The sequence below is a fragment of the Melitaea cinxia genome, chromosome 3 (genome assembly GCF_905220565.1).
Source record: "Melitaea cinxia chromosome 3, ilMelCinx1.1, whole genome shotgun sequence".
Taxonomy (NCBI): Eukaryota; Metazoa; Arthropoda; class Insecta; order Lepidoptera; family Nymphalidae; genus Melitaea; species Melitaea cinxia.
This window is the reverse complement of record NC_059396.1, coordinates 3906300-3930146: the sequence shown is the minus strand read 5'-3', so window position 1 is coordinate 3930146 and position 23847 is coordinate 3906300. Positions and strand designations below refer to the sequence as shown.

Below are 23847 nucleotides of genomic sequence, written 5' to 3'. Positions count from 1 at the left end.
TTAGGGATCCTGATAGATCTATCTGGATTGAAAAATGACCAGATCAAAATTGTATTTTAACATATCAAATTTGAATAAATTATTTGGAATCCCTGTTTCAGACACAATAGTTTACAATAACTTCCCATCAATTATCGTTTTTTGTTTGGATCTATCTGGAACTTTTAGCAGGGAAATACAATATTTAATAATTTAGCCAAATAATGCTCAGTATAAATCATACAGTGATATTATTGCAATTATTAAAATTAGGATGATATCATGAAATAATTTTAGTTTATTTTTGTTCTATTGAATATGTATTAATCAAAAAATAATATTAGACTATTTATTTTGATGTACTGATATCTGAATCAAATTTGGATCGAGGCTTTTTTCAGTTTCATCATATCTATTATATTTATTTTTAATTATAGCGATTTTTCTTTTATATAAATCGATAAATAAACTCATATCTTCTGATTTATATTAAAGTGTTATAATTTTTTTTAGCATGTTTTGAACTTTTCTTAATCATTATGTATTGTTTCTTAATAATATTAGAGGGAGTGTTTCATATTAAATATGACGCAAGTTACATATAATTTCTTATATATATATATATATACTAGCTGACCTGGCGAACTTCGTATCACCTTATTTTTTTCTGAAATATAATAATAACATAATATATCAAAATAAAATATAGCCTATCTTTTAAGTTGGGTCAAACTGCACACGGTGTGCAAATTTGACTAAAATCGGTTAAGTAGTTTAGGAGTCCATTGAGGACAAACATTGTGACACGAGATTTATATACATTATATATATACACAATACGCGCATGTTTATAATTTTTTTTTTTTTTTTTTTTTTTTTTTTATATGTTCAACGTCGAAATTATAATTGTGGCACTTCATAGTGAAGTGATGCATTTTTTACCGTTTAATCATAATATATTCATGTCATTTGTACATCTAAGTCATAAGAATTTATATTTTGTATAATGATATATAAAAATCATACCATCGAATAATTTATGTAACTAAGAAATTAATAATGTAAGTAGGCCAAATTTTTTAAAATAAATTTTTGTACAATGACTTTATTTTTATTTATTTACCTTTTTTTTGTTAATTTAATTAAAATTGTACTAAAAGTAATTAAATTAAGTTAATTGAGCATATAAGGATGTCAGTAAAAATGTTTTAAAGTTTAATTTTACGATAATTTGGTACAGGGTACAGGTGATTTTTTCGATGACCTGTTGCCACTTTTCAGATAGTGTCACAATTCCATTACCATAAAACTTTAGGTTTAAGCTTAAAAAAAACGTCATTAAAAATGTTGTCACATCATGAGCGTTATTTTACTGTTTGAAAAGTTAAGAGAAAGAAGAAAGTTCAAACAAAAGTCAGCATTGTGTATTGTGTTCCTGTTGGTGAGTAAGGTGACCAGAGCTCCGGGGGGGGGGGGGGGTTGGCGATTGGGTCGGCAACGCGCTTGCGATGCTTCTGGTGTTACAGTGTTACAGGCGTCTATAAGCTACGGTAATCTCTTACCACCAGGTGAGCCGTACGCTTGTTTGCCAAACTAGTGATATAAAAAAAATGTTTTTTTTTTTTTAAAATTACTTTATTCATTTCAAGTTCAATCCCTGCAGATGACACACATTTGTATTGGCCATATACATGTTTGCCGTGGTCTGGATGTTGTGCAGTCCTTGTGGGTCTCCCCACTGTGTCTCGGAGAGAAGTCGAAGAGAAGAGTTAAGACGTCGGTCCCGGTTGTTATCATGTAGACATGATAGCGATCGTTACTCATAGTAGGGAATATATTTGCCAACTTATTATTTTATTAATCTCTGATCCCTCTCCGACACGAAGAAAAAAGTATTTGCCCAATAGTGGTATGTTATAGACTGAATCGTAATATTATTAAATATAGAATCCTACATCAAGTAATAATATAATTCATAACGTAACACATTAATACAGGTAAAACCGCATAGGTCGACTAGTAACTAACAAAGGTACAGATTAACAGTATTGATTTTTATAAAATTGTTTACATTAGATAAAATAATGTAAACATTGGTCATAAGCTCTAGTCGTTGTGATTTTATCAATTTCATTGCTATGCTTGCGGATGATTTTCGACAAAAATCCCCTTATCCAACTTCATTTAAATCTAATTCGAAACAAATATTATTCAGTTTTTTGTTATCAAGATTTGCGTAATTATCACAATAGTTTGATAAAAAATATAACATGCATTTTGTAAAACAATTTATCTTTCCTAATTAGATCTACTCATATTTTATTCATATAATTCAAAAGTGTGTGAAAAAAGCTTTCATTATGTTTTATAATGATTTATAATAAAAGTAAGTTAAAACAAAATATAAAAGAAAATACCTACAAAAGGCGGCCTTATTGCATAAAGCAATATTTTCTTGGCAACCTTTAAATGGAAACTGAAAAACAATAATTTAGCAAGTGTACTGAAACAAAACAAATATAAGCAGCAACTTGTAAATTTATGTCAATATTCAAAGATAAAAAAGCCTTGTAAACTATTTACTTTTTTTCTTTTCTACCTGGGGAAAATCCTTATGGACACCCTCCGGCGCTGGGGTACCGGAGTGGTGTGTCAAACTCTTACTGACCAAAAACCACCACATTTGATCAGACCTCCGCCTGAGTGGGGCGAGATGGGGTCGCGTTAGCATGTACCACCTCGCTCCGATGGTTGGCCCGAATGAAAACATCCGGGCCTCGGCACCTAGAGGGGTGGCACCCACAAGACCACCCCTCCCGACGTGTGGGGTCTCAAGCCAGCCGAAGGTCCCCCGACCCCCAGCCGGCCATCCCACTTAAGGGACGCTCAACCGGACCAGTGTACCGTCTGCAGAATAGGAACACAGGGTCTAGGAGTCAATATATCATCTCCTTTGCCCTAAGGTTGCCTGGAAGAGATTGCTTTTAAGCAATAAGGGCGACTTTTGTACCTTTTTTTTCTACAAATTATTTTTAATGCTGCTTGTTTATTTTATTTGTTTGGTGTACAATAAAGTGTAAAATAAATAAATAAATAGGAGCGTCCCACCTTCAAGTCAGGCAGGCCGACTTCCAACGCCCGGGTGCAACGGCGTTGGAGGTCAGGCCTGTCCGACCTGCAACAGCGAATCTCACCGAGCAAAGCTCCAGGAGTCCCAGCACGTCCCAGCAACTACCCTACAGATCCACCGGACTGCACCAATAACCGAGCAAAGCTCCAGGGAGCCAGCACAGCCCAGCCCTTACCCAACAGGTCTGCAGGCTTGCACCGAGCAACCGAGCAAAGCTCCAGGGAGTCAGTACAACCCAGCCGGCACACCGCGCTTTCGCGCTACAGGGCGGGCGACCGAACCATCCCTCTGCTGGTTTTGGTTCACGGGGGTCCAGGACCCAAGAACCCACACCACTAGGTCTGGTACACCACTACAGCACTGGCACACCACTGGTAGGCCACTCGCAGGCCAGGCGAGTGGAGTTCCCCTATCCGTCACCTGGGGACACGCTCAGTATGAGATCCAGTAACTCCCCCGGAAAACTACTTACTTCAGCCTATCGCAGTTCACTGCTTGACATAGGCCTCCTCAAGTTCACGCCAAACAACATAAACTACTTATTTAAGTAAATCATTAATTACAAATGTTCTTTTATAGACATGTCTTAGAATTTCTTCAACATTCGATAATCTGTTTCTTAAATCTTTAATGAAGTAATAGATTCATTCAAGACCATTATCTTGGTATAATAATAAAAAGTATAAGTTTTAAACATATTTATGACATAAAATTATGAAATTCACGAACCGTACTTTACATAGTGTTTACACAATAATGATTCATGATATTATTAAAAATATAAGAAATGATGGATTTGACGTAAGGTGTGATAAGAATATGATTCAAACGAAACTTCTTGTAAAATGTTAGCTCACATGACATTCTCTAGAATTATAGATTACAGTTATCTGGATAGAGGCGCCGTCATAACGTTTTAACCATATAAGTCATGTTTTCGTCACCGATAAATGATAAGCTTAACATTTTTATCAGAAAACTTTTGTTACCAAAGACGTAATACAATTACATGAATGTACTAAAATAGTGTGTTACGATTACGTTTTCATTACTCATGATGAGACAATGATCTAAAATATTTGAGATAGAGTAGGTTCCTAGTAAACATTACAGTATAAGTCAATTTTAGTATAACACCAATGGGAATTTAAATCACCACTCATATCTCATGTTCATGAATGCCTATCGAATATCACTATAGGTAGGTACTTGTTTATTTTAGTTGTATGGGTCAAAAATGTGTACCGATATAAATATAAAGTAAATATATACACAATACACACACGGTCATCTGTTCCTAAAGTAAGCAACCTAATGCTTGTGTTATTGGTAGCAGCCAACTGGTATATAGCTACATTTTTTTTCGATAAACATACTTTTATACAATACTAGCTGTGCCCGCGGCTTCGCCCGCATTTAAATTAGTGTGTCACAAAGTTTTCCCGGCAAACTTCCAGTGAAACTCTCATCAAAATCGGCTTAGCCGTTCCGTAAAACTTACTCTTGCCAATGGTGCAGTTCTTTCTCCAATGGTGAAACCGCCTGAAAATCCGTTCAGTAGATTTTGAGCGAATCGATCACATACACTTTTGGGGACTTTGTTTTATACACTAACTATTGCCCGCGACTACGTCCGCGTGGTTATGAAGATATGCATTACTATTAAGATGTTTAACGCAAATTATTCTCTTATTTCAGTCACTTGAAATGCTTATCAAACTGAGTAACTTTTTAAAAGGCACAATTTAGTATAATTTAATAGTTATTTTTATAAACCTCTCTATACACCAGATTTTTAGTTTTATTTTCAGGCTGTATATGTTTCATATAAACTATCAACCCCAATCAAACCCCCTTAGCGGTGGAATATCGTAAAATCCGTTCTTAGCGGACGTCTGCTAACTATAATCTACCTCCCTGCCAAATTTTATCTTTCTCCAACCTGGATGGATAGACCATCCAGCGGTTTTTGAGTTCTCGTGATGAGTGAGTTAGTGACCTTTATCTTTTATATATATAGATTACGATGCATTATTTGGACACCTCCTCACCATCTATAGAGCATATATTTTAAATTTCAAGTCTCTTACTTCAAAAACATAAGACTTTCATACAAACTTCCGACCCCCGTTTTACTCCCTTACGGGTTGGATTTCGTAAAATTAGTTCTTAACGCATGTCTGCGCCCTATAAGGTGCCTATCTGCCAAATTTCAAGTTTGTAGCTGTTATAGTTTCGGAGGTTTCGTGATGAGTGAGTCAACCTACCATCCCCCGTTTTAACTCCAAAAGAGAGTTGATTTCTAAAGATACATTATTTGGTCACCTTCCTGCCATCCATAGAGCTTACATTTTAAATTTCAAGTCTCTTCAAAAACATAGGACTTTCATACAAACTTCCAACCCCCGTTTTATCCCCTTTGGGATCGAGTTTCGTAAAATACGTTCTTAAAGGATATCTACGCCCTATAAGGAACCTACCTGCCTGATGAAAAAAATATTTATACCTAAGGATCGATAGGTCGTGGTTTCGCAGACCCTATGCGTGATAAAAATCTGGATTAAGCCAACTGCCAGCGCAACAGCCAGTGCTGTGACCGCTGCGCTAACGCGTCGTCAAATTGAAGGATTATAAGCATCGAGTTTCGTAAAATCAGTACTTAGCAGGTATTTACGCCCTATAAGGAGCCTACCTGATAAATTTCAAGTTTGTAGCTGTTATAGTTCCAGAGATTTCGTGATGAGTGATTCAATCTACCATCCCCCGTTTTAACCCCAAAAAGGAGTTGATTTCTAAAGATACATTATTTAGACACCTTCTCACCCTCTATAGAGCATAATTTTTAAATTTCAAGTCTCTTACTTCAAAAATATAGGACTTTCATACAAACTTCCAACCCCTGTTTTACCCCCTTAGGGGTCGAATTTCGTAAAATTCGTTCTTAGCAAATGTCTACGACCTATAAGGAGCCTATCTGTCAAATTTCAAGTTTGTAGGTGTTATAGTTTCGGAGATTTCGTGATGAGTGAGTCAACTTACCATCCCCTGTTTTAACCCCAAAAGGGAGTTGATTTCTAAAGATATATTGTTTGGACACCTTCTCATCATCTATAGAGCATACATTTTAAATTTCAAGTCTCTTACTTCAAAAACATAGAACTTTCATACAAACTTGCAACCCCCGTTTCACCCCCTTAGGGGTCGAGTTTCGTGAAATCAGCTCTTAACGGACGTTTACGCCCTATAAGGAGCCTACCTGCCAAATTTCAAGTTTGTAGGTGTTATAGTTTCGGAGATTTCGTGATCAGTGAGCCGACCTACTATCCCCCGTTTTAACCCAAAAAAGGGTTGATTTCTAAAGATACATTATTTGGACACCTTTTCACCATCTATCTATAGAGCATACATTTTAAATTTCAAGTCTCTTACTTCAAAAACATAGAACTTTCATACAAACTTGCAACCCCCGTTTCACCCCCTTAGGGGTCGAGTTTCGTAAAATCCGTTCTTAGCGGATGTCTACGTCTTATAAGTAGCCTACCTGCCAAATTTCAAGCTTGTAGGTGTTATAGTTTCGGAGATTTCGTGATGAGTGAGTGACCTTTCGCTTTTATATATATTATAGATTATAGATATAAATATTATAAATTAATATTTGTATTACACCCAGACTCGGGGAACCCACAACCCTCGGTGCAGAAAGCAGGGTCACTACAAACTGCGCCAACGGGCTAGTCAAATATATATTTTCTTTAATCGACGATCGAGTAGGCTATATTTTTTTGGATCAAAGAAGTAAATACGAGACTGATTCGAGAACCTTAAAAAAATGTCAAAAAAATTAAAAAGTTGAATTTTTTAGCTGAATAAGGATTATAGGGTGGGAAATGGTCTTATATTTTCCCTAAAGTTATGCGCATGGTACGTTAATTTAAAGGATAATCCTTGGAATTTCAAAGACCTAACAACAAGGGGAAAAATAGTAAAAACTGGAACGCTGTTATTACATAATTGTGTTTGCTAGCAAACGAAAAAACAGACTTCAATTACATCGACAGGTAATACCTACAACGTAAGTAGACGAAAAAAAAAAATAACAAACGCACTAGTCGTCACTACGATTTTCGAGGGCTTCCATCGATTTATCCGGGATTCCATCATCAGATCCTGATTTCCTTATCATGGTACCTACTACCCTTGAGAGACTCCTTTCCAACAAAAAAAGAATTATCAAAATCAGTTCATAAGCGACGAAGTTATCCCCGAACATAATAAAAAAATATATATGGTAGAATTGTGTAACCTCCTCCTTTTTTGAAGTTGGTTAAAAAACGGCGTTTATCCCTATAGAGAAAAACAGCGTAGGGATAAAGGACATACCAATACAGAATAGTACATTAATTGCGGTAAATTAAACAAAAAATGTTAATTGTTCACCACAATAACACATCATTATTTACAACGAGGGGAATAAATATATGCATTAATCATTGACTTCCGAGTAATAAAATATATCACTAGTAATGTAATACTATACGTATTTCGAAATAATTTCCTTGTAAATGTATTTTTCTCGACTTTTTACTGGTGTAAGTTGATGAACGCGACAGGCATGCGCGTGCGCATGACTCACATTTTTCATTAATAGGCTCGAGTCGCCGGTGAGAGTATTCGCTATGGTCATAGATCAATGAAAATATTTATCACTGGCGCTTGCACTGACGTCATTTCAAATATACAATAGAGTTTGTGTTTACAACATAATTTTGTTGCGTTACATTTAATTTGCATTTATTAGATCAGTAGACATATAACATTTGCATATTAAACGTCCATTGCACAAGTAGGTATTACTTCAAACTGTGGTTTATTTGTATGCACACATATAACTTATTGATGAATTATTGAATATATTATCACAATTCGTCTGTATATAATAGTGACCAAAAATTACATCAACTAATATAACAACAAAATGTATTGTATGCAAAACTGTATAGAAATCTTTTGCGTTGTTGTACATTTTAAATATCGTTGTCTATTCATTTTATAATATTATTATTTTAATTATCTGGAATTTGTAACTACCCACATAAATTTTTTTTGGTGTCATTAGTATGTCAAATAAATGTATGGTCCGGTAGACCTACCGGTGCCTTTTCATAATGCTTCGCAGACCCTCTTCCTTCTATCAACAAAGTACAACATCTCCAGGAATTCTGACTACATTACTCACCACAGGTATACAAAACTACTTGATAGCAGTATTATTTGCCTCTTATCTTCTGTTAAGTTGAGGTACTTCCGCGGCAGGCGGCCTGTTCCAGATTTTAAAAAAATAATTCCTGTTTTGCCCTATCTCGAAATATTTTTGTCTATACAATCAAAAAAAATTAGTTATTTCTGCGTACGTAATAATTACATCTATTATCTTATCATTAGAAAAAAGTATGTCTAGATTAAATCGTTTATAATACCATCTTTTGTTTAATCTTTGACGAAAACCGGTCATTTGTCTGCATCAGCGTCTACTTATGACTCATGTCGCTCCTCGGGGGCAAAGATTACATCAATTTTATAACATTTCTTTATTCGTATAGTTGTATAATGAATCATTATGTTGCATATTTTGAGGAAAACTTTTGATAATATGAATCAATCGATAATACTTACAGTACTGTAATGACTTAAGATAATTATGTACTTATAGGGTTGTAAGAAATGAGGAATAAGGAAGGAAGTGAAAATGACATAGACATATCTATGTAAAATTAGTTCTACATATATAAGCATTTCCTTGGAAGTCGAGAACAACTATAAGTGTATAATTATGTCTCTCATTGAGATTAATGTTATTACAAATGTTCACATATTATTCTAATAGATACGAAGTCAACTGACTTTGTTACAATTTTGTCAAATTTATTGACGTTTTATTAATAATTATGATTAAAATGTTAATTCAATATTTTTCAATAGGACTATTCAAACGTAAGTATAGGCTTTATTTCCACTCCCAAACTTAAACGAAACATGAACTTAAAATGGTTTCGATAAATACTTATAAATATTTGTTCGTTATAATTGTGTTGCAAACGAAAAAAAAACCGACTTCAATTACATGGACAAGAAATACAACGTAGGTAGACGAAAAAATAGTCAAGTAAATACTCATTGCTAGATATAACTCGAAAAGTACTTATTAGATCTCAATTTAATTTATACGGAACCACATGACGCGCATCAACTTTCGATAAGAAAAAAACATCAATCCTCCCAGTCAAAACTTCTGGGGCAAAAATTCAATCAAATTAAGAACCTCTTTTTTTTGGAAGTCCGTTAAAATTGTTTTGAAATTTGTATATTATATAAAAATAAAAATCAAAGATTCTATATTGTACAGAAAAAATGTAAGATAAGAATAGATATAAGTATACAAATGGCGAACTTATCTCTAAAATGACTATATGTTTTAAATAAGTAGTGGATAAGATATCCCTACTAATATTATAAATGTGAATATAAGTTTGTTTGTTACGCTTTCACGCGGAAACTACTCTACCGATCATCATGAACTTTGTACACATATTCTTGGAGGTATTAGAAGTAACATAGGATACTTTTTAATAAAAAAATTCAATGCGAGCGAAGCCGCGGGTAAAAGCTAGTAACTAATATATTGTGCGTGGCAAGATATATGTAGGTACATTATATTCTGTTATGTAGGTAACTCTGAACACCTTCGTGACCTTCGAATATGATAAGATAAACTTCAATGTGATCATAAACGATTTTAAGTAAAAGAAAAGGCTGAGAAGAGAACTGAGAGGCGCTCAAATACGGGAATACCTTTTTTTATGTTTATTAGGAAGACATACAGTTTTGATAAACCTACATTAAAATTAAATTTAAGTGACATAGGTACATTTATCAATTAAATCTTCACATCATAATGGCTCAATAGCTATAATACTTATGTATGCTTTATCATGATTATTAGTAATAACTTCATTATAATTATTAGTATATATTAACATACAAATTATATATTATACATATGTTATTTTTATGAGTGTCACACATAATGTGCATCGCTAATATAAAAACTAAAAACGTGTTTTAGTAATAAACATCGCGATGTGTGACATAACAAAAAATTAAGAAAAATATACGGATATTGCGAGGGAAATAACACACGATTGAGGTCAATTCGCTTGTCATTCATATTCTGATTATTTCCCAAAAGTGTACAAACCATTTCAATCGTTATACAATTGATTTAAGAGCGGTTTTAGCGTAAAGAATTATTGTGTTATAATGTGTAACTCGACATCATTATTATAAGGTAAATCCTGCTATTCGAAACAAGTGGAGGTCAATTTTAAAAAGGACGCTGATATGCATTGTGAAAAACCAAAATTACATCTGAATAATATGTATTGACATAATCACTCAAATAGTTTGGTGCTTACTCATATTAATAATAGTTTTGAAACTACTATTAGTTACTAGGGGCTCTTCGTCTTTTAATTACAGCTTTGTATCTTTGTGTTAACATTTGACGTTTTATAGCCTCAAGAGCCTCATCTGCCTGGAGCATCAAACTGCTGGGCATAGGTTACTTAACCACGACGCTGCTCCACTGGTGGTTGACGAATATATTCTCTACAATGAATAACGATCGCCATCAGGCATTTATGATAACAACTGGGACTGACAGCTTAACGTGCTCTCCGAGCCACGGTGGAGAGACACACAGCCATCCAAACCGGATAGAAATATTGATACACATACTCATCCCGATCGGGAATCGAACTCGTAAACCGTTTTAGACGCCTACACCCACCACTTCACCAGAGTGGTTGTTTTATACATTTATTCCCAAAGTCAGATTTGTTAACGTTAGAAATATTTAAATTCAATTCATAGTTAATGCTGTTCAACAAACATTTTTAAGCTATACCTAAAATTATTAGAATCTAATAAGAGACCATCTGCCAGAAAAACATTGTTTTACCAGAATTTTTCTGCCAGCGTTTTGATAGCAAGTTTTTGTCGTCAAAAAAAAAGCTGAGGCATTAACCTATTTGGCCTTTTCTTATCTATTGCTGTCTGTTTATTCCTGACCTTAATTCCTTTAATCTTCGTATTATTTTATCTTACTGTATTTACTTACTTCACTACATAGTATAAAACAAAGTCGCTTTCTCTGTCCCTATGTACCTATGCTTAAATCTTAAAAACTACGCAACCGACCGGTTTTTTTAAATAGATAGAGTGATTGAAGAGGAAGGTTTATATGTATAATACATGCATAATATAGTGCGAAGCCGGGGCGGTTCGCTAGTTTTTTTTATAAATAGTAAACTGTTTATGTTTGCGGCTAATAAACAAACAAGTTTTATTTCTTTCTTACATTTATGTCAATGGTTTAATCTTTTATATTTTTGTAATTGTCCAGCCTCAACCTTAAAAGAAGATCACAGCTGAAAACATTGCTCTGAAGTAGTGTTGTTTTCCTGTGGTGAGGATATACGGGTGTGCTGTTCCTGGTCATAAGTTATGATCAGGCGGACCGTGCAAATATAACAAATAAGACCAAAAGTGGATAACGAATTATTGAAAATTTTCCATCACTAACGTACTATAAAAAACAAACAGACAAACCCACAGATAAAATAACTTTAAGATATGAACGTGGACAAAATATTTTATATACCTACTATCAAGAAAACGAAAAAATAACGGTCGATGAACTAAATCTACAAAAAATGTAGGTATTTTTTGCAATCGTTCGAGTTATATAACCAGTCAGAGCAGTAGAAAAAAAAAATGAATGATCAGCTACAAATCGAGTTTTAATTATAACTCTACGGTAAGTATGTACCTATATGAATTAAAACTGACTTTTTTTAATTTACGTCGGTTTTGTCCTGACATAAATATTTTTGCTTGATTGTTGTTTATCAGCGTTTACAACAATAATGCCATTCAGCGACCTGTAAGCATTTTATATAATCGTATGAAATTATTCATACTCTCATAAAGACACTTGAGAACCGCTGACATCCTCATTTATTGTATTTGTTTCATGAGTAGGATGATCTTTTATAGTCTAACACGTTCCTCAATGAACGCGTGCTAAAACAAAAATGATTTCATAATTTGGACCGGAAATAACGCACACAAACAAGTTTTATCAGTTAGAAATATTAATAATTAGCAATAGATATTGAACGCAAATTGAGTTTATATACAGTAGAATAGTGAATTAAATAATTAAAAAAAATACCTTAGTATTTGCATAAAGACTTATAATTATTTCAATCGAAAATGTATTTTTTACATTTTCGCTATACTACATATTTTTACTGAGAAAGAAAAAGTATGTCACTAAATATTACAAGAAATAAGAAAAACGAACGGACGAACGTACAAAAAAGTCCCGAATACGTTTTTCACACGTAAAACAAAAATAAATCACCCATAATAAATTAAATGAACTGGACACCTGTTTTAAAGTATAAACACTTTAAATTTAGATCAAGATGTCTTCAGGAAAATCCAATTTTATATCAAAATTCCCGTTACATTTAATTATAGATTACATAGAAATAATGCGACGAATTCGTGCGTATGAAATATTCTTATAAGTACTTGACCGTACGGTACGGTATGGTCCGTACCTATCGATATATAAATTTATATTATTGATTTATTACTACAAGATCAGGAAAAAAAGCCATTAAATAACGTTAGGAAACATTAAATAACATTAATAAAGCTACATAATATCTCGTAATTAGCTTTATTTTACAGAAAATATTAACACACTATTTTTCGAATAATCTTTAAAACAGAATAATAAATTATTTATTAATTTATTCATTTGTAACGGATATTGTAAGTAAAATTTACCTTTTACCTTAACCTCATTAAACACCTTAGGGGATTAACATTGACATTCGAGGATTCAATGATAACGATTAATTACCGTACAATACCTACCGTTTCGAATCACAGCGTGAGGTTTCGTACTCGCGCTTCGTGCTCATCAATGAGTGACGCATACGCAGGGGACTCCCTTATCGCACGCGTGTCGGTCACGCGCTACCTCAGAGCATATAAGAAGCAGGCGATTCAAGTTCAAATCATTATTAACAGAAATTTTGCGCGAGCAAGACGCTCTGATCGAACCTCCTTACAAAATAAATAAAAATGAAAAAGTACTCCATCCTCGGTAACAAGAAGAAAGTGACGATGGAAACAAATCCGACCAGTCTGAAAGTGGTTGGTAACAATTGTGTTGTGAGAGTGAAAATAAATCAAGGTGAAATCGAAGTGATCGGTAACGATTGTCAGATAGAAGTTGGCGATAATTGTGGTACCATCAGCTTAGTCGGCAGTGGTGGTAGAGTGATCATCACGAAACGATGGAAGGGCGACAAAGTGTCGACGGTTGGACCTAACTGTCACCTCATGGTGGATGGCAAAGACCGTACAGCTCCAGCGTATGAGGCTCAGCTGTCACCGTTTAGCAAAGATTTGGATGACGTCATCGAATCTATTTTCTCATTCGTTATGCGATGATCATTTAAATACCGAAAGGAGGCTTTAATTGCTTCGCTGTGAAATTTTCTAAAGTTTTTCTTCTGGCCAATGGTGTTACGGACATTTTATACCGGATATTCGGTGGACGTTTGAATCTGGTTGAAGTGAAATTGTGCTTCGGTAATTTATGCATCATTATTGATGATGATTGGGATTAGAATTTGTCGTTATTGATTGTCTAGTTTGAATCTATTTATAAGATTGTTTAATCCCCGTTTTTTGTGGAGATATTTATCTACAAAGTAAAAGATAACTGTAATATTTTTTAAATAAATGTTTTTTTATATCAAGTTTTGTCGTATTATTTTCTTTCATTTAATTGTTATTTAAAATGTTACTTAATTGACAACATTTATAATATGCCTTGCATTGTCATTTACGACTGACTAGCTGTGCCCCCCGATTTCACGCGTTAATTTAAGGAAAAAAATTGCTTATAGCCTTGGACTGTCTAAAACTGAAATTTTTTTTTTCAAATTGGAACAGTAGTTTTCGAGATAAGCGCATTCCGGCAAACAAACAAATAAACAAACTCTTCAGGTTTATAATATTAATATAGATATTTTTAATTTGCTACATAGATTTTTTAACGCTTTTTTGGGTATTGTTAAATTCTAAAATGTCTCAGAAAATTTTAGCTTTAATTGATTACAAACAAACGTTTCCTTTTAAAAATATTAATAGAGAATAAACCCATTCACTGACTGTCTTTACGTAATTATCCAAGATCCCCGGCATCCAAGAGCAGTCTTACTTTATATAGATAAAACATTTAGAATATTAATAATAACTAGTGGTTGTTGGGCTAATCTCTGAAACGGCTGGATCGATTTTGACGGGACTTTCACTGGCAAACAGCTGATGTAATAAGGAGTGATTTAGGCTACTTTTATTTTAGAAATGTATTTATTTTATAAGTCTGCAAACTGAACAATAACTTGTTAAATTCCACGCGGACGAAGTCGCGGGCACAGCTCATGCACAGCTATAGTTGATTTAATATATTTTTTATGCATAAATTAAAAAAATATATATTAATTAGCATTCTGCACTTCTTCTCTAAACCTATAAAAGTACCAGAAGGTACAAAGTTTTTGCTTTACGTATTAATAAATAGATTAATGGTAATTTGATTAGCCTCGTTTCTGTTTCTCGGGTTATGGGTTCGATTCCCGCCTGAGTCAGGGTGTAATATTAAAATATTGATATACGAGTATGTATAATATCTATGAATAATTAAAAAAATAATTATAAAGGTTGGCTGTTACCCATATGTTATATGACTGTTATAAAACATTAAGTTGCTCACCTTAGGAACAAAAGACCGTTATGTATACTCGTATTATATGTGAGAAGATATCTATACAAATAAATAAAATTGGAGTGTCTGTTTGTAATAATAAAATACCAGCTTTTTACGACTTACGAAATGCATATTTTTTGTCTGTCTGTCTCTCTGTCTGTTTGTTCCAGCCAAGATCTGAAATAGCTCAACCGATTTTTACGGGACCTACACTGGCTATCTGCCATAAATACGGAGTAACTTAGGCTACATTTATTTTAGAAATATTATTAGATTAGATTAGATAGATAGATAGATTATTTTATAACATTGCGAACTAAAAAATATCTTTTGTGTTAATTTCATTGCGTACGAAGTCGCGGAAACAGCTAATTTAAGATATAAAATAGAGTATTAGTTAGTATAAGGGCCTATTTCACCAGTTGTGGATAGCGCTATTTGACAGATGACGTTACAAATCACGGTCTTAACAAATCATGGATAAGTATATTTTTTTTTCTTCATTGTAACAAATAGACTTTGCCAGCGAGAGGTAGAGTGTACGATAGGTTTATTTGTTCTTTACTAAGAAAAATTAGAATAAATAGAAAATGGAATTTTATATCACTACATAGTATAAAACAAAGTCACTTTCTCTGTCCCTATGTCCCTATGTCCCCATGTCCCTATGTCCCTATGTATGCTTAAATCTTTAAAACTACGCAACGGATTTTGATGCGGTTTTTTTTTTAATAGATAGATTGATTGAAGAGGAAGGTTTATATGTATAATAACATCCATTAAATAGTGGAGAAATACTGTTATTTTTGAGGTTTCTAATGTGATGTCGTAAATAATTAAATTTTTTCCGCTTACATTGCAAACGCAGCCTGAACCCTACGAGATTAATCAAAATAATGTATTAAATATTGTACATATTGAAAAGGTCTACAGAAAACTCCGCTATGGTATAATTATGTCTTATGGATATCCCACAATAACATTTTTTTGTCATTTACTTTTTACGACAAATAATGGTTAATTTTCAAAGCGATTTTAACCAATACAACATCAATCCTTATCTAATTAAATACCTTAAATATATTGTTGATTTAATATAGATCTATATGGTCCTTTACAGCATATGATTTAAATGAATATTTTCGAAGATATTATAGATTTAAAAATTGCGGTACGTAGCATTTGCGGCGGTTCCGGCCGGCTTTTACTCTAAAGTTAACGCGTGCGGGCCACGGACAGTAATGAATAAATCAAAACTACTGGATCGATTTTAATCATTTTTTCAGTGAATGACATAGGCTATATTTATATTTTATACCCGTGCGAAGCCGGAGCGGGTCGCTAGTTTACTATATTTATGTTTCACAGTATAACTTGGTCTGAATTGTATGCAATTCCAGTTGCTAAGAGCTTAGGTCCTACATCCTAGGGCAAGAAAATTAAGTACGTGACTGTCGATTCGTAGGCAGATCAAACCAAACCGCTTTCAGGATAAGCTTAATCAGCATGATATTTAAAAAAGTCACGATCAATAATTAGCAGCCCGTTGATCGAGGATGTCATTTTACTAAAAAAAAATTAAAAAATGCTGCCACATTTATGGTTTTGATACTATTATTTTAAGTTTACAATAATACTTAATAACTTAGTTATTTACGAATGCTTTGTCAAATAATCATAATAATAATATGTAAACTTTTTAAAACAAAATATGACGTAGACACAATAATGAATATCAAGATCATGGTTTTTGCTTTTTTTGTCGCCAACGTCCATACCACGTTGAATACACCGGTTCTCGTCCGATCACCGAAGTTAAGCAACGTCGGGCGCGGTCAGTACTTGGATGGGTGACCGCCTGGGAACACCGCGTGACGTTGGCTTTTTGTTAAGAGTTTTATATTCAAAGAGCGCTTTTTTGACAAGTAAAACTATTTTTTTCCATAAGAACAACAACAAAATAAAACAGTAAGGTAAGTCACTCTTAAGTTTTTGTAATATTATCTAAACTTATTATAATATATTTTATATAGCCTAAAAATAAAGTAAGAGACTAAGAGTAGATAGTAGTTAGTTGATTTATTAATACTGCTGTGCCCCCGTGTGAAACCGTCACATGCGTTATTTTGTGGAAAAATAGCCTCTGAAAGTGGGGTATTTAACAAAAAAAAGTTTCAATTTGAACAAGTCCTGAGATTAGCGCGCTTAAACGAACATAATTATAGTCTTCAAATCGTTTATTTCTTTTTTAGTATCATGTTAATAACTAAATGTACTTGATAAAATACAAATACTTTAAAATCACAGACAGCCAGACAGACTTCAATTTTATTGATACTTAATACGATACAGATTCACGGAACGTACAAATCAGTGTTTGTATGGTTCTTTCCTGTTCCTCCTGTGTATTAAAATAATTGTTATTATTCTTTATTGTCCCACCGAAGTAGGACTTTTCAAAAATATTAAAGACTCATTTGAGTGTTCCCCTCCACGGAAATCTTTAGTAAAAGGCGAAAGATTTATGCGTTTTGAAGGGAAACCAGAGATACCGTATTGGAAAAGCAAATGCTATTTGTATTTTGTATTGGAAATTTTATCATCGCGATGCAGAAGTTACGTTTTTCTGTAAAGCGCCATCTGTCGGTGCATATGCGATGTACGGCCGATGACGCTACTTTTTACATCAAATATCAAAGTTCAACTACCTATATCTTCCAATCACGCTGGACCAGTTTATGGTGATTTCATAAAATGGTTGTATGTGGGTCTTCCTGACAGGCCCGAGGGTCTGTCCGGGTACGGGCCTCGAGGTTACCCTCTTTACCCGAGCTTTCTTCACCGGGGCTTCGCCTCCGGGGTCACATGCTTTCGGCCCTATTGGGCCAGGGTCATAATGCCTGGTTAATAGTGCACTAAATTAATGTAGTTTTATACACGCTAGGTGGCTCTACCTGCCAAAAACAACATATTCATTTTTCAATTACTTTTTTCATTTTTTTTTTGTATTTTCAATTAATAATTAATTAAGAACAGTTAATAATATTCATGTAAATTATTTTCAAGTTGTAATATAAAAAAATACTTAAAGTGACATCTAGTGTAAGCAATAAGAATCGCGTGGTGTTAGGTTTGTTTCAAAGTACTAGTTATGCGAAGACTGTTTTTATTATGATAATTATGATACCGCCCACTTTTTCAATTAGTTTGCCAAAGAAGTTTTTTTAATTTCTTACATTTCACACATGGTAAATTTCAAAATAAATAGGAAGCTCTAATTTGAACTGTTAACGGAAACTACCGTGACATTTTGAATTTCTTTTAATTAAAATAAAAAATCTATGTTGTTTTTGGCAGGTAGAGCCACCTAGCGTGTATAAAACTACATTAATTTAGTGCACTAATAACCAGGCATTATGACCCTGGCCCAATAGGGCCGAAAGCATGTGACCCCGGAGGCGAAGCCCCGGTGAAGAAAGCTCGGGTAAAGAGGGTACCCTCGAGGCCCGTACCCGGACAGACCCTCGGGCCTGTCAGGAAGACCCACACACAACCATTTTATGAAATCACCATAAACTGGTCCAGCGTGATTGGAAGATATAGGTAGTTGAACTTTGATATTTGATGTAAAAAGTAGCGTCATCGGCCGTAAATCGCATATGCACCGACAGATGGCGCTTTACAGAAAAACTTAACTTCTGCATCGCGATGATAAAATTTCCAATACAAAATACAAATAGCATTTGCTTTTCCAATACGGTATCTCTAGTTTCCCTTCAAAACGCATAAATCTTTCGCCTTTTACTAAAGATTTCCGTGGAGGGGAATACTCAAATGAGTCTTTAATATTTTTGAAAAGTCCTACTTCGGTGGGACAATAAAGAATAATAACAATTATTTTAATACACAGGAGGAACAGGAAAGAACCATACAAACACTGATTTGTACGTTCCGTGAATCTGTATCGTATTAAGTATCAATAAAATTGAAGTCTGTCTGGCTGTCTGTGATTTTAAAGTATTTGTATTTTATCAAGTACATTTAGTTATTAACATGATACTAAAAAAGAAATAAACGATTTGAAGACTATAATTATGTTCGTTTAAGCGCGCTAATCTCAGGACTTGTTCAAATTGAAACTTTTTTTTGTTAAATACCCCACTTTCAGAGGCTATTTTTCCACAAAATAACGCATGTGACGGTTTCACACGGGGGCACAGCAGTATTAATAAATCAACTAACTACTATCTACTCTTAGTCTCTTACTTTATTTTTAGGCTATATAAAATATATTATAATAAGTTTAGATAATATTACAAAAACTTAAGAGTGACTTACCTTACTGTTTTATTTTGTTGTTGTTCTTATGGAAAAAAATAGTTTTACTTGTCAAAAAAGCGCTCTTTGAATATAAAACTCTTAACAATAATTGTGTTTGCTCGCAAACGAAAAAAAAAAACCGACTTCAATTACATCGACGAGTAATACAACGTAGATCGACGAAAAAATACTCAAGTAACTGCGCGTTATCAAAGATTACTCAAAAAGTAGTTATCAGATCTCAATGAAATTTATATGTGACCACATGACAAACATCAGCTTTCGATTAAATTAAAAATTATTAAAATCGGTACACCCAGTAAAAAGTTATTGCGGATTTTCGAGAGTTTCCCTCGATTTCTCTAAGATCCCATCATCAGATCCTGGTTTCCTTATCATGGTACCAAACTAGGGATATTCCCTTTCCAACAAAAAAAGAATTATCAAAATCGGTACACCCAGTAAAAAGTTATTGCGGATTTTCAAGAGTTTCCCTTGATTTCTCTGGGATCCCATCATCAGATCCTGGTTTCCATATCATGGTACTAAACTAGGTATATCCCCTTTCTAACAAAAAAAGAATTATTCAAATCGGTACATCCAGTAGAAAGTTATGCGGTATAATACAACGCAGGTCGACGAAAAAAGCGTCAAGTAAAAACGCATTATTAGATATAGCTCGAAAAGTAGTTGTTAGATCTCAAATAAATTTAAATGGGACCAATTGGCACACACCACCTTTCGATTAAAAGAAAATTTGTCGAAATCGCTCCACCCAGTCAAAAGTTCTGATGTAACATACATAAAAAAAAAAAAAAAAAAAAAAAAAAAATACAGTCGAATTGAGAACCTCCTCCTTTTTTGGAAGTCGGTTAAAAAGCCAACGTCACGCGGTGTTCCCAGGCGGTCACCCATCCAAGTACTGACCGCGCCCGACGTTGCTTAACTTCGGTGATCGGACGAGAACCGGTGTATTCAACGTGGTATGGACGTTGGCGACAAAAAAAGCAAAAACCATGATCTTGATATTCATTATTGTGTCTACGTCATATTTTGTTTTAAAAAGTTTACATATTATTATTATGATTATTTGACAAAGCATTCGTAAATAACTAAGTTATTAAGTATTATTGTAAACTTAAAATAATAGTATCAAAACCATAAATGTGGCAGCATTTTTTAATTTTTTTTTAGTAAAATGACATCCTCGATCAACGGGCTGCTAATTATTGATCGTGACTTTTTTAAATATCATGCTGATTAAGCTTATCCTGAAAGCGGTTTGGTTTGATCTGCCTACGAATCGACAGTCACGTACTTAATTTTCTTGCCCTAGGATGTAGGACCTAAGCTCTTAGCAACTGGAATTGCATACAATTCAGACCAAGTTATACTGTGAAACATAAATATAGGAGTAAGTAGAATATTTGCCTGGGTGCGTTACAAAAAAAAAAAAAAAAATAGGTACACAAAAACTAAGTAGTTAGTCATAATTCAACAAAAAAAGCAGGTGTGTAGCTCTGACATGTGACTGGCGTTTACTCAAAGAACTATTACGTTCTTATTTAAATATTCTATTGATTAAATCAAATTATAGTTAATTAAAACAATAAAACTCTAAAATTAAAACATAAATTGACGATTGCTACTCGTGTTATTTTCTTTGTAAGTATAAACGACATAAAATAATGACAGAACTTATTAACTAAGTAAGTACCTAAGTTTAGTTGGATAAAATAATTGTGTTATATTTTAGATAGTTATAAATTTATTTTTTATTTTTATGTGTACTAAATATAGATCACTTCTTGACCTAATGTTGTTATTATTTTGTTATCTATACGGGACATCCATTAATTACGTGAGTTTAGAAAGGGGGGATAGCGGTCAAATGAAATCTCACCAAATCTCATTTAACTGAGGGGGGGTAATCGAAAATCAAATGGGGGGGGGGGGGAATCGAACTTCAAAAAGTATAAAATATTAAGCAAATATATATTTTGAGTGCTCGTTTTGCCCGCTAAAATAAATCTCATGGCTATTGAAATGTTCTAATGATTCTACTGTTCAAAACGATTAATATTGTTTTGTTATTTCTTTATATAGTTATTAGATGATGTATAAAATAAATAAAGATAAAATGAAATCAATTTTACGGCAACAAGAAAAATTTAAAAGGAGTTGTAAAGGGTCACTCATTTTCGGTGTAACTCTCAACTCTCATCGTCAGCGTAACTCACATTGTCAACGTTGTTTCATGCGCCTTCACCGCTCATATTTTTTTTCCATACCGCACCGCACGCCTTACGTCTTTTATCTATATATAAAAATTCCTTTTGACGATTGTGGGCGATAAACTCCGAAACTACTGAACCAATTTTTATCAAATTTTGTAAGCATCTGTAATTTGGTCCAACTGGGGAGATAAGGTAGTGTTTTTTCAATTGGACCCGGTAGGTGGCGCTGCTATCGGTAGGTAAGCAATCAAATTTGGTAGCCGTTTTCCGGGCAGGACAACGTCTGCCGGGTCCGCTAGTACCTACACATATAATACTTTTTTTCTGTTTAATGACAGACATAGGTCTAGCAATTGAAAACATAACTCAGGAAATAACCGCTATTGTTGTATAACAAATGTTGATCGTTATCTGAAAAGGCATGTGAATATTCAAGACTCAAGACCACTTAAATAGGTACATCAATTATATTGCAGTACGAGTACTTGTCACTGAATTGTGTGTTATTTCTTAATAAATATTTACTGCAATAGGAAGCTGTGTTTGAAGATTTAACAAAATTATGAAAGTTGAAAATACGTGTGGTAGATCAGCTATGTTTGTATTCCGAAATATTGAAGCTTATTTGTGTTATTTTAGCTCAGTTAGCTCATTTTTTCGTGATTCAATTTTGATTAACAAATGTTTCAGTATTTTTAGACAACACTACCACAAAACAAGCCATTCTGATACGCCAGAGTAGGTAAGAGCAGGATAATAAATTTCACTGTTTGAACCCAAGCTATGTAAACATGTCGCACCTTTAAAGTGAAACCGTTACTAAACGAAATTATGAAATTTTACAGGAGAGCGAATATTAGAAAAAAGTCACTGTTTTTTCTCAATAGAGTCTGAGTTCGGGATTCTTTAAGATATTTAATGAGATCCTATGATAGATCTCTGTTTATATTATGACATATGATTTAAAAAAGTATTTTTTTTTTATTTACAGCATTATTTATTTTGATTTATATTATTATAGTAACACTTTACAATTAATTTTATTTGTTCATTATGGTATAATATTATATAGCAACCACTCTGGTGTAGTGATGCGTGTAGTCGCCTAAAACACCGATGGTGTGCGGGTTCGATTCCCGCTCGGGATGGATGATTTGTACAAGCTGTTGGCATTAATGCGGTGTTATAATATTACTAAATAAATTTAAATAAAAACTAACATTTAATTAATAATGTTTTATTACAAAATAAAGAGAGATCCTGACAATCACTTGGAATAATAATATCAATCAGTATAATTATATCCTTGGGATATATCCTTGGGATTGAGTCTATATGCTTTTTTATGCTTTTAATGATATCTAAGCTGACTTTGTTGTGTTTCCCATGTTTACCCCTTAGTTCTTCGTCAACCGTTCCCGATTGGTTTTTTTTTGATATAACAGTTGCCATAGGTCGATTACTAATAGCCAATGTGTTTTTAAAGAAAGTTTTACATACACGGCGCTTACAATTATTGATCTGGAATGAAAATGAATGTTTAGGTCCTCTATTACTGTAATGAACTTTATACTGATATCTGGTTTTAATAACCTCAATACATTTTGCAATATAATTTCTTTGTCTAGATAGGTCTCCCATTTTCCAAAAATTGTCAAAAATTATTTCTCGGTCTTCCTGTTTGATTATTTCGCTGCACTTTAATCTACATTTTTCCCTACATGGTGGTCCTATCTGCTTCTTTGGCATGACTTTTTTATACTTGGAAACTGAAGTATATTGCTGACCACTATTACGAAGTTTTTTAGCATCTTGCATCACTGATAGTTTTTTAAACCCTTTGCGACTTCGTTTTTTCGGAGTTCTGTTATCTTTTGGAGAACCCAAATTATCCTTTTTTTTCAACTAACAGTTGCATAGAAATACTACTTTGAGGTGTTGGGCTAAATGATATATGCCTAGGTGGGGTTGCCGGTACGTAATCAGAATCGCAATCTGCTTCATCAGGGGAGAAGTCCTTACCCGATTCAAATGAACTAGATGAAGATGATGAACTTGAACTTATTGATGATGAACTCGAAGATGATTCTGAGCTAGTTGAATGGGATCTTGTTCTACTGCTAGGACCTTGTACAATAAGATTTTCTTCTCGAGTATCGGATCGAGTATTGGATGAATTGCTTAAAAATAAAGGTAAACTGTGATTTTACAAACTGTAACATTTTATCAATGAAATTGAATTATGAATTGCGTAATTTTATAACACG

The 23847-nt window shown here is 33.6% G+C and overlaps 1 protein-coding gene and 4 non-coding genes across 5 annotated transcripts; 3 read left to right on the top strand and 2 right to left on the bottom strand.

The window, feature by feature from the left end:
• Positions 1 to 13223: 13223 nt before the first annotated feature.
• On the top strand, positions 13224 to 14010 carry LOC123669020. The gene has a single exon (XM_045602694.1). The coding sequence runs from the start codon at positions 13328 to 13330 to the stop codon at positions 13697 to 13699; it is 372 nt and encodes a 123-aa protein (XP_045458650.1). The 5' UTR covers positions 13224 to 13327; the 3' UTR covers positions 13700 to 14010.
• Positions 14011 to 16787: 2777 nt separating this feature from the next.
• Positions 16788 to 16906, top strand: LOC123669793. Its single transcript, XR_006745791.1, has one exon. It is a non-coding gene; the product is annotated as a 5S ribosomal RNA (ribosomal RNA).
• Positions 16907 to 17457: 551 nt separating this feature from the next.
• Positions 17458 to 17574, bottom strand: LOC123669803. Its single transcript, XR_006745797.1, has one exon. It is a non-coding gene; the product is annotated as a U5 spliceosomal RNA (small nuclear RNA).
• A 1209-nt stretch (positions 17575 to 18783) lies between these two features.
• Positions 18784 to 18900, top strand: LOC123669804. Its single transcript, XR_006745798.1, has one exon. It is a non-coding gene; the product is annotated as a U5 spliceosomal RNA (small nuclear RNA).
• A 1321-nt stretch (positions 18901 to 20221) lies between these two features.
• On the bottom strand, positions 20222 to 20340 carry LOC123669814. Its single transcript, XR_006745807.1, has one exon. It is a non-coding gene; the product is annotated as a 5S ribosomal RNA (ribosomal RNA).
• Positions 20341 to 23847: the final 3507 nt, after the last annotated feature.